This window comes from Myotis lucifugus, unplaced genomic scaffold, assembly GCF_000147115.1.
Source record: "Myotis lucifugus unplaced genomic scaffold, Myoluc2.0 scaffold_30, whole genome shotgun sequence".
Lineage (NCBI taxonomy): Eukaryota > Metazoa > Chordata > Mammalia > Chiroptera > Vespertilionidae > Myotis > Myotis lucifugus.
Window position 1 is genome coordinate 9,517,077 of NW_005871078.1, and position 12,331 is coordinate 9,529,407.

The 12,331-nt window shown below is 40.5% G+C and overlaps 1 protein-coding gene across 4 annotated transcripts in view; it reads right to left on the minus strand.

Moving 5' to 3' along the window:
* Positions 1–12,331, minus strand: part of ARNTL2 (aryl hydrocarbon receptor nuclear translocator like 2) — a 55,335-nt gene that overhangs the window by 28,870 nt on the left and 14,134 nt on the right. For 3 of the 4 annotated variants that reach the window (XM_006086775.3, XM_023752326.1, XM_023752324.1), the window contains exons 2-3: positions 9,631–9,781; positions 2,734–2,891 (exon numbers count right to left, since the gene is read on the minus strand). In XM_006086775.3, the coding sequence (XP_006086837.1) occupies positions 2,734–2,891; positions 9,631–9,743 (271 nt within the window). In that variant the 5' untranslated portion in view covers positions 9,744–9,781. Of the gene's footprint in view, positions 1–2,733; positions 2,892–9,630; positions 9,782–12,331 lie in introns of those variants that run through there. The other variant, XM_023752325.1, reaches the window with a different exon arrangement.

Genomic DNA, 12,331 nt, shown 5'->3' on the forward strand with positions numbered 1-12,331 from the left:
TCTCGGGTGAACATGAAATTATAATTTGTCGAGAAGAGCGCAACCGCCTGCGCTAGGGTGACCTAGTCTTCATAGCTATAGTCGGGAGCAGGATTTGAACCCAGGAGGTTTGCCTCAAGGAAACACAAGGCACGCACTTCCGTCCCAGGTATTAAGACCACATACACAGAATGCCCACAGGTTCTCCAAAAGCACACGCTGCAAGCAGGGCTACTCCAGGTGTGGTCTATAGACTGTCATCGGTCAACTGTGGTGAGATGAGTACAGAAATGAAGAATAAGCATTTAGACACCATTATAGAAATGTAACCTTGTGGCATCCCAGCCCATGAACATTTTTCCAAGAACCACTGTGCTATATTTTACAAGGGATGGGGGTGGGGAACACTTGCCCTTCACCCAGAGAGTTTGAGAAGCACTGCTGTAGAGTGCAGTAAAGAAAAAAAAAATATTTCACCATTCTTCTTTCTTTTTTTTTTTTAAATATATTTTATTGATTTTTTACAGAGAGGAAGGAAGAGGGATAGAGAGTTAGAAACATCAATGAGAGAGAAACATGGATCAGCTGCCTCCTGCACACCCCCTACTGGGGATGTGCCCGCAACCAAGGCACATGCCCTTGACCGGAATCGAACCTGGGACCCTTGAGTCCGCAGGCCGACGCTCTATCCACTGAGCCAAACCAGTTATGGCTTTTCTTCTTTCTTTAAGGTAATTATGTACAGACCAAAATAGCATGATTCACATGCAGCCTCTGATGATCCAGTGTCTCTGGTGGGGGTGAGTTGGGGTGCATTCTGGTAGTGCGCTGGAATGCAGACAACTGCTTTTAGTCCTCTCGCTGTGGCAGCACTCGAGACGTCCTCACTTTGGCTCTGAAGGGCCACTGGTGAAATCTATGCTTTGTTCCAGAAATCCTCTCTTGGTGTAGACAGTGTCTCCTGCCTACTCTCCTCTCACTCATTCCTCCACTGTAACATTTACTGATCTCTTCATGGGTCCATCTCCCTCAACCCGGCCGTGAACCCTTCAAGCACGGAGATCTTACCTCGTTCAATTTCATATCCCCAGCACAGAACAGGAGCCTTGTCAATAATCAGCTGGTGTTGGTTGAATTAACTGACTCATGGCTTCTCCCTTAGCTCCTCCTCCCTCGGGACATTGCAAATGTGAAAATTATTGGGCAATTTTAGGTTTGCAACCAAATGACCTCAGTTGAGCCTGCAAATGTTCATTGCTAAAAGATTTAAGGGAAATATTGCATGCAACTTACACAAGACCTAGTAGTAGGTAAAAGAGAATCTTATTTATGTCATTTCACAACAGACTTAGGAAAATAAGACCGCCAATCATGCTCCCAACAGGAAGCCTGCCAGGCAGTATCCCCACACTTGAGCTGCTCTGCGTGGCATTGACAGCATCAAGGGCTGCACTTCCTCTTCCCCAATACCTCCTCTCCAGATCCGCACAGAGTCCGCGGGTGGAAGCGCATGTGCCATTTTTCTACCATATGTGGAGATCCAAGGAAGATGATTTAAAGTATCTATTTTTACAACTTGCACAAGTTACTATTAAACAGGCCTTTAATAGCTGTCTGCAATTTTACTTCCTAATTTGTATATGATCGCCCTCCCCTACCTCTGTCAATCAGAATGGATTGGCCAGGATTTTTTTGTTTATTATGAAATAAGATCCTCTTTGGGCTCCAGTTTTCACTGGAAGTCTAGGTTAACACTGTTCTCCCCTAAGTCACTTGGCCAAGTCCCTCTAAACAGACTTTCCTTTTCCTGGAATGCAATGTAGGACAAAGATCTAATCAAGAACCTTGGTCATCCTTTGTTTATTCCTTTTCTATAACTTTTTTTTTTTTGGTGTTTTGTTTTTGGTGGGGTTTTGTTTGGCTCAAAAAGAACCAAATTTTACTATAATCTTTTAGATCTTCATAAATCTGAACTTCCAGTCTCCTCTGTGGCCTGTAGCTCACTCCTCTGCTACATCTTCTCAAAATCAATTTGTGTCGTTAACATTCCCGTATCTAAAACTCAATTCTATTTCCATCATACTGCCCCTCCCCCAAGTTGGCCGGGGGTTACTCCCAAAAACAATGTGATTTTGACCAGACACACGCGCGCGCGCACACACACACACTTCAATTTAAAATTCAAGCTCAAGTTGGGGAGCTGCTTGGGTCAGAAATGACCATGTAAACCCCAGAAGCAATAGCTGAGGACCTCCTTCATCCAATGTCTAATACAAAGTGAGAACCCCTTAGAAGAGGAAGGTGTGCTGCATTTTAAGGTACTACTGCTCCTAAATCTGATGTTTTCAGAGAAATTGGCTGAATTTAAGATTTTCTTTTCGAAGAATGGAAATCTGCCAACAACCTAAAACTATAATAATAGATTTCAGAACTTCTAAAATACTGAGAGGCACATAATGGCAGGCATTACTATCTTTGTATTACATACATGGGAAAACAAGTAGAAATGTAAAGACTTTTCAAATTCACACATAGCTGAAGATAAAGCTTTTAGCAGAACCAAGTTTCCTGACGTCCAAATTGGCATCTTCTCCACATACAGAATATGGTCAAGCATCGAATCAATGTCTCCAAAGCTGAAAGACACCTTCGCAAAGCATCTCAATAGCCAACGACAAGAAGCCAGACCAATCGGAGACCTCAGTGACAGGGAGGATGTCACAAGCCAGGTGTGGAGGCCATGTTCAAACTCACCTTTTAGAGACTTCACGTGCTGCACGGCCATCCGTAGAATGGTCAGTTTGTCCAGCTTCCGTGCCATGGGCTTGCACTGGGGGATCATTGCAGACAGTTCTTCAATCAGGCTGTTCATCTTATCTCTCCTCCGCTTTTCGGTTTGGCTGTGAGCTTCTCTAAGAAGGAAAAGAACCTCCTTTACATTTCACATTCAGCAGCCCCACGGTGACCCAGAGGCGTGAGCCGGAGCCTGCGTGGAGGCAGCAAGTACACACTGTTCTTCCCACCCATGGCCCTGCAGGTGCTGCTTGGGGAAGAGGAAGGAGCTGTTGGGAACAGGAAGCGCACATGAAATTCACAGTGCTCTCAACTCAGCCACTATCCTTGCTCCTTCCTTACCCTACCTTATATCCTGACACCTTCAAGAACTAAGACATTTGTCTGAGAGCCAGGATGGGTGGTATTCTTGCTTCCCTCCAGTCTTAAAGGAAGATGGGCAGCCTTCTATTCAGAGCTCACGCCTCTGTGATACTCGCTTAGACAATTATCAGCATCGTAACCTCATTCTCTTCCATAGCTCTTTCTCAGGGGTCTATAATGTGCTCCAGTTTCTGCCCTCTGCAAACACCCTTCCCCTAGTTGCCCTTGAACTTGACACTGTTAACATTCCTCATTCTTCACCTGGCTTCAGTGACCTCTCGGGCACCTCCATCCTCCCTGCTCGGCTCAGTCCCCTTATCTTTAAGTGCAGGTTTCTCCAAAGACTTCCTACTTGGCACCACTCTTTTCTCACCCTATAGCTTCACCCTAAGAGATCTCACTCCCTCATAACTACTCATAAGCTACTTACTTTTAAATGCTTATACTTCACCCAGTTCCTGACTTTCAAAGAATTTATCTTAATTGATAAAAGTTATACAGATGAACCTTTTCCCTCTTTGACCCCTTCTAGCCTCCCCTCTCCCCTCATCCCATGTGTCATGTGTATCTTCTATATATATAAAACCCTAATATGCAAATAGACTGAACAGCAGAACAACCGGTCGCTATGACATGCGCTGACCACCAGGAGGCGCACATGGAACATGGCGGGGTGCCGGTTGCTGTCCTCAGGGCGAGCCTCTGGTGGTTACTGAAAATTCTTTGCATCCGCACACCGCCGTCCCACCTGGTGCTCACATCTGCTGCCAGCACTGGCCCCACTTGTACCCACTGCCAGCGCTGGAGCCACCGCTCCCACCCGCAGCCAGCGCCAGGCGCTAATCCCAATCACTAGGCACCGTCAGTGTGTGCAAGCAATGGGTGCCAGCCCCGATTGCCCCTCAGGGTTTCTCCACTTCCCCCTGCTCCTGAGGAGCGATCAGGGTCAGCAACCACCTCTCACACCCACAGCTGGCGCCAGAGCCACTGCTCACACCCGCTGCTGGCACCCGGCACCAGTCCCGATAGCTCAGCACTGTCAGAGGGTGTGAACGGCGGCTGCCGGCCCCAATCACCCCTGAGGGCTTCTCCACCTCCCCCTGCTTTGGTTAATCTCTTCCCACCCATCCACCCACTCCCTGCCTTCCCTCTGAGATTCACCCGTTTTTGTTCTTTAGATTCCACATATGAGTGAGATCATGTGATACTTGACTTTCTCTGACTTATTCTGCTTAGCATAATACTCTCCAGGTCCCTCTGTGCTGCCTCAAATGGTAAAATATCCTTTTTTACTGCTGCATAGTATTCCATGGTGTAAATATACCACAGCTTTTTAATCCACTCATCTACTGATGGACACTTATGATAGCTCATTGCACTAACCCAGAAAGCCTTTTAAACTCATATTCCTTCTTCTGTCTTCCCTTTCTCGTCTATCCTGCCCACTACTTCCAGAATTACTTCTAAACAAATCAAACCATCTAATCCCATTGCATAAAACTGCCAAAATGCATTTCTCCACTGCCCAAGAATGGCCAAACTCCCTAATGACACCCCAAATTTCTCCATCCTCTGCCTCATCCTTTCAACTCGTTTCACCTCTCCCTGTCTTTTCCCTGCTGCTCCAAATGTCATGCAGCAGCAATGCCAAATGACCTGTAGTCCTCAAACATGACACATCACCTCATATCATCTCTATGTCTTGCTCTTTACTAGGCTTAGAAAGTCTTTCCTTTCTATATTCTTAGGAAAATGCTACTCCTTTTTCAAAGCCCAGCTCAGGTATTCTTCTGGGAAGCTTTCTTTGCCTGCTGTGCAATGAATCACTTCCCTCTCAGTTACCTCAGGACTTTTTATGCCACTACTATATTTCATCAAATCTAAGCCACAATCAATTGTAAGATGCACTAATATTTAATGCACTACAAGAAGAGGAAAAAATGCTGCTAATTTAACAGGAAAATGCTATAGATGATAAGACATTGTTCACAGATTATAAAAGGTAGGGGGAACTGTACATCTTAGATTTCACAAATTAGGCTATTTTACTCTTCATATTTAACTGTAAACATTTGTCTGTTTCTCCTCCAATCATGACTTCTATGTAAGAAGAGTTTAGGGGAAACAACCTAATGGGAAAGAAGATAAGTAAGTAGGAGACCGGCCTGATCTATTTTTATAGGAACTTTAAAATACATGAAAGGAACTGTAATATTTCTACATGGAAGTGGGGAGAAGCACTAATGGAGACAGATGGAGCTAACCCCGCCCCGAACCATTCACTCGGGCAACGCCACTCCTAGAACAAAATACGTACTTTTGGGTAAACTGGATGGAATGTGAATTATATGTGTTTGCATAAAATTTATTTACTCATACTTTGGCCTATTCATGAGCAATTTTTAGATTAAAATTGTATGATTAAAAGAACGCTACAGTTACCCTCTTGCTAGAATGGTCACCTCTTCTTTCTACCAGTATTACCCATCAGAATAGACAGCAGCAACAGCGAGAGATGCCTGATTCCAGGAGTGTACAGCAAAGGAAGGATGTTATGCTCTCTCAGCTAGGGTTTTGAGGGAGGTGAGAGCAAGGCCACTGAAGAGAGCAATGAATGATAATGGTGGAAGCTAGGAAACTCGCGGAAAGGTGAAATCACCAGTTTTTTAATAAGGTAGGTTACTTGGAGGAGAAATGAAAAGATTTCCAGCGGATTTTATTAAGGAAAGGCATATGTATCCAGAGGCTAGTTTCTGCTTAATAATTTATCAGGGCTCTGGTTCTTAATTCTGGATGCTGTTATTGCCACTTTGAATCATGTCAGTTTTTGGGAGAATGATATCAATAAAACAGAATCAATGGAGAAAAGGCAAAGCTGAGATCTGGCCATGCTGCCAGATGTAGAAAAAAATGTTGATGTTGAAACAATTGACAAAAAATTCATGATGCTGGACTCCTAATCAGATGTTTGTTGTAATTCTGATTTGTTTACAGCATGAATCAGCTTCTCTCCGTGCTGAAAGAAAATAATAGTTCTTAATAAACAGCTACTCTAAGAAAAATTCAAAGACACATAAGCCAAATTGTTATTCAAACAGAAAAGAAAGGTAAGAGGTAGCTGATGATCACTACCTCTTACAGCATAAGGTGAGAAAAACCTAATATTCATGAATCCATTCTCTTGATATCACCTTTGGCTTTGGCTAAAGGTGTGCATGTGTGACTTTTCCGACCCACCATGGACCATCTATACAGTTCAACGCCCCTGAAGGACTTCATTTTTACTTGTTCACCATCTTCCATTCTACAAAAAGCAGGATAAAATTTCAAACTACATGAAACAGCTTTTCAGTAATTCTTGAGAGAGAGATAAAGATGAGATTAAGTCCAATCAACCCAATTTCCTATTAAGTCTTTAGTAACAGATACTATCATAGCTCCTAATGACCTGAAATGACTTCTACTGTTACATGAGCTTTTCTGTGAAAGCCAAGAAGCACATCTTCTCTGTCAGCGTAACAACTACGTTAACTGACAACAAAAACTGGTGCCCTAGTTAAAAATTATCCCGTGCCAATATATTAAGAATATAATTTTATAGAAATAAAGTTATTCTTTTTAAAGCAATTGATGGCTTAACCAAAAATTTTATAGTAGCTGCATTAGAATAGCCTGAAAATGCACTAAAAGTCTCAGACCTTTAATCAAAAGGAATTTATTTTGCCTAAAGATTCATCTGAATAAGAAATATTGAAAACTGAAAACTTTGATCACTTGCCAATAATATTAATTATCACATTACTACATTCTGCTAGGGAATATACTATATGTACATATATGTGTGTATAAATATTTATATCTAAATATACATACATGTGTTTGTATTAATTTAGAAATTTAGTCACCAGACCACTACCAAAGTGAAATACACTAATGATGATAGAATACTTTCCACATTAACAAATTATTTCCAAATGTATTTTTTTTTTGAAGGGGCATTTGAAAATTCAGGAAAAGCACCCATAATCTCACCTGGAAATAACCACAGTTAATATTAATGGGTCTCCTTCCAATCTCTTTTTAAACATGTATTTAAATACATACAAAAAAAAAAGAATGCAAGCTTTCCCTGAAAACTACTTTCACTGCATTTTGAATAAAATGGAGGCCTGCTCCCTGAATCAACCACAGACCAATTAAATTGAAAGCAAATACAATCAAAACATTCTCCAGATTTGCCCCTTTTCCTACCTTCTTCTTCTTGAAACTTTCTTCCTTTGGTTTCTGAGATACTACTCCCACTGTAGGGCCAGGTCTTCTCACATTTTGGGTAGGATTGCCCTTCCTTTACTGTATTTAGGCTCATGTACCAGAGTATATCCTCAGTCCCCGAGTGGCTGCGCCCATGCCAATCACCACACCTGCTTTCTGTGCATTCATGGTGTCTGACTCTACCTCCAGGCCCAACCTCAACCCTCATAACCACCCGCCTACTTGAAGATCCCATAAACATCACATTACCATTGTGTCCAAAACTGAATTCTTCCTCTTTCCCTCAGCCTCATGGAATGATACCAGCATCCATCCGTGCAAGTCAGAAAACTCAAAGACACTTATTTTCCTGCTCTCCCTAACAAACAGTCATGAAATCTAAAGATTCCATCTTTAAAATGTGTCGTTCCTATCCAGAGCTACGCTCTCAATACCTAATTCCTAGTATAAGTCTCTCAGCTGTTTCCTCTACTTGCTGGGTTTTCCTCCTTCAGCCCATCCTCCATGCTGTTTCGAGTGAGCCTTTGAAAATGGATCACCAACTAGGATAGCTTTTTGCTTTTTTAATGGAAAATAACAAGTGTCAGCAAGAATGTGGAGACATGGGATCTTTCGTACATTGCTGGTGGGAATGTAGCCACTGTGGGGAAACAATTTGTTGGTTTCTCAAACACTAAATATGGAATTACCATATCTACTCCTCGGTATGTACCCAAAAGAATCGAAAGCAGGTACTTGTACACCAATGTTCCTGGAAGCATTATTCACAATAGTCAAAAGGTGGAAACAACCCCAATGTCCATCAGCAGATGAATGGATAAACTAAATGTGATATATACTAACCATGGAATATTATCCAACCATTAAAAAGAATGAAATCTGAAAACATTAGGCTAAGTAAAATAAGCAGTCACAAAGGGACAAATATTGTATAATTCCACTTATATGAAATATCTAGAATAGGCAAATTCATAGAGCTAGAAAGTAGGCTAGAGGTTACCAGGGACTTGGGGGAAAAGAGGCATGGAGAATTATTGTTTAATGGGTACAGAGTTTCAGACTGAGGTGATAAAAAAGTTTTAGAAAGAGACAACGGTGACAGCTGAACATTAAGTGGGACTGATGCCACTGAATTGTACACTGAATGATTAATATGGAAAATTTTGTTAGATATTTTACTACAATAAAAAAGTTTTTAAGTACAAAGGCAAGAAATTTTAAGAAATGTAATCTGAAGAAAAGTTCTCATGCTTAAAATGCTTCCATTTTTCTTACCACATTCAAGATAATTTTGAGATTCTTTTGTTCAGCGGACCTTCGGGATCTAGTCCACGTTTATCCCTCAAGTCATAGCTCCTGCTCCATGTGCACCCTCTGCTCTATGTGACAACTTGTTTCCAGATCAGCAGTGTGCTTTCCAAGCATCTTCTCTACTCCTGCTCTGAATTGCTCATTTCCATTATTCATTTAAAAGGTAGTGTATCTCAACATCTCTAGAAATATTCTTGATCCCAATATTATTTAAATCCCCAACTTTCTTTGTTGCCATAATATAATACCTAGGATCTCTAGTATAGCAGTTCTTATGATGTGTAATAATTATTTGTATCTTTTCCATTTGTATGAGTTTCTGGGGTCTTATCTGTATCTCTCCCTCCTGGACTACTAGGTGTCACATAGTAGGTACTCAATAAATGCTTAATTACTACATTCCCGGGAGTCTTCATCAATAACCCCTTTAGAGAACCAACTCTCCATTCAAAACCAACAGGGAAGAAAGGGTAAACATTCTTAGATATTCTTCTTTGTTTATAAATATCTAATACTTTGAGGCTCCATGAACAAAATCAATTTCATATCTATTGACTGGTTTTCATGCCCGAGTCTCTAGGAAGGATGCTATATAAATGATGAGTAAGGTGAGAAGCAAATTAGGAAGACAAGTCTCTTGCTGTGACCATAAACATTAAATAAATTAACCTTAGGTTGTTATACGTCTTTCAGACTCCACTTGACCCTTCTGGATACCTAATAACCTTCAGATCTGGACTGAAAAGTGCCAGGTCAGTCAATGACAGAGGTGGCAGTTGGATGGATAAATAATTGCCCCTATCCAAATGTTACCACATCTAATAAATAAAATTAATGACTTAAAAAGTAATCTTGTCCTTTTTGTCCCTAGAGTCAAAGATTTAATGAGGTTAAAGGAACAAATTCACTTACTGGGACAGATCCAAATCATTTTCTTTTCGTTTTCTTGGAAACTCTGTCACGTGTGGGCTGAAGGATCCAACAGCTGTTGGTTTTGCCCATATGCTCATACGATTGGAAACCATTGGAGCAATGAACCAGTTGTCTTCTATCAATACTTTACCTATAAGAGGTAAAAAGATAAAGCACAATCCTATATAATAAAAGGCTAATATGCAAATCAACCGAACAGCAGGATGACTGGTCACTATGATGTGCACTGACCACCAGGGGGCAGACGCTCAATGCAGGAGCTGCCCCCTGGTGGTCAGTGTGCTCCCACAGCGGGAGCACCGCTCGGCCAGAAGCCGGACTCACGGCTGGTGAGCGCAGCGGTGGTGGTGGGAGCCTCTCCCACCTCCGTGGCAGTGCTAAGGCTGTCCAACTGACGACTTAGGCCCGTTCCCCTCCCCCCCCACCCCGGACATCCCCCAAGGGCTCCCAGGGTGCAGGCCGGGCTGAGGAACTTCCCCTCCCGCCCCCGGAGTGCACGAATTTTGTGCACCAGGCCTCTAGTAAGATATAAAAAGATAAAGCACAATAAGATACCTACTTTTAAACATTAACTTTTACTTTATATATATCCATATCACGCATTTTAAATCGTTTTTCTGTCTTAAAAATATCAACTAAACAATATAACATAGAAAAAATAATTGTGTACATTTAAATATTAGAAATGTATTTGTTAGTCCATACTTTTAAATTTATTTTTCTCAATCTAATTGTTAAAAAAGTGAATATTGAAGAAAACATGGAAAACACAAAGAAAGTAGAAAAGAAGGGGGAATACCAAATTTCACAAACCAATGTTACTATTTAGAGATTTCCTTTTAGAATATCCCTATAGTTATCATTAAAGTAATTGGAAGCATCATGTATACTGTTTTATTTATACATCATTGTGATAACTTTACAGTGTTATTACAAATTCTTTATAAAATTATTCTAATGGTTTTATAATACACCATCATGTAGATGTGTCATAGCTTCTTAACTACTCTGCTGCTGTTAAAATGTATGTTTTTTATTTTTCATCATCACAAATATGTATTGTGGTACATAAAGCTTTTTATCTACTGGTTATTTCTTTTGAAAAGCATCCCAGAAATGACTTAACAAGGTCAAGGGACAAGAATATTTTAAACCCTGAATTAATAAATATTACAGTAAAACCCTTTTTTGTCTAAAGTGTGTTTTTGTCTAAAGTGTGGTTTCTTACATGTTTTATGAAATATAAAAATCAGAATCACTAACTGATGATTGAGTATACAGAAAACCCAAATAACCAACAGATAAACTATTAAAATCAGAGAACAGAGTAAGTTGGCTGTATGTAAGATCAATATATAAAAATCAGTTGTGCCCTGGCTGGTGTGGCTCAGTTGGTTGGGTGCCATCCTGTGCACCAAAAGGTTACTGATTTAATCCCTGGTCAAGGCACATACCCAGGTTGTGAGCTCGATCCCCGATCCCTGGTAGGGGGAGAGCAGGAGGCAGCTGATGGATGTTTTGCTCTCACATCCATGTTTCTTTCGTCTCCCTTCCTCTCTCTCTAAAAATCAATAAACTATTCTTAAAAAAAAATCAATTGCTTTTCTATTCACCAGTAACAAACAGTAAGAAAATGACATTTAAAAAGAAACAATTTATGCCCTGGCCGGTTTGGCTCAGTGGACAGAGCGTCGCCCTGCGGACTGAAGGGTCCCGGGTTCGAGTCCAGTCAAGGGCACATGCCCAGTTTGCCGGCTTGATCCCCAGTAGGGGTCATGCAGGAGGCAGCCGATCAATGATTCTCTCTCATAACTGATGTTTCTATCTCTTTCTCCCTCTCCCTTCCTCTCTGAAATCAATAAAAATATATTTTTTAAAAAGATTTTAAAAAGGAAACAATTTATAACATCAAAAACTACAGAGTACCTAAGGAATAAATCTAATAAAAATGAATATGATCTATAAGATTTTTATGGAGAAAGTTATGAAAAGTGTATATAAAATATTTTAAAAGATCCAAATAAGTGGAAAGATATGCTTATGGATTCAAGGCCTCAATATCATAAGAATGTCAATTCTCCTAAAATAGATGAGCAATTACTGTCAAAATGAGCTTTTTTTTTTTTGTGGAACTTCACAAGCTGAATATAAATGTATACGAAAGTACAGTGGGTCACGACTAGCCAAGGAAAACATTGGAGGACTTGCCTTATCAGATATCAAGACATTATAAGACAATATACTATTAGCGATACCCAGTGGGGGATAAGCAGACCAAAGGAAGAGAAATAGAGCCCAGATATGTATATATGGACATCTGCTAAATGTCAGAGGCGAAATTTCAGACCAATGTGAAGAAACCAACTTTTTAATAAATGGTCCCGGACTAATTGGTTTTCTCTATGGAAAATAATAAAGCCAACTCCTACCTTATACCAAACATAAAAACCAACTCCAATTAGATATGAGACCTAAATGTAAAGGGCAAAAATATAATAGAGAAGACCCTAAGGAGAGAGAATATGTTTGTTATTGGTATAAAGAGAATTTCCCAAAACATAAAAAGTTAAAGCAAAAAAGGAAAAGATTGATCGATTTGACCTCCTTAAAATTAAGTTAATGTTGATCAAAAGGCAACATAAAGAGAATGAAACTACAAGTCATATATTTTGCTATACAT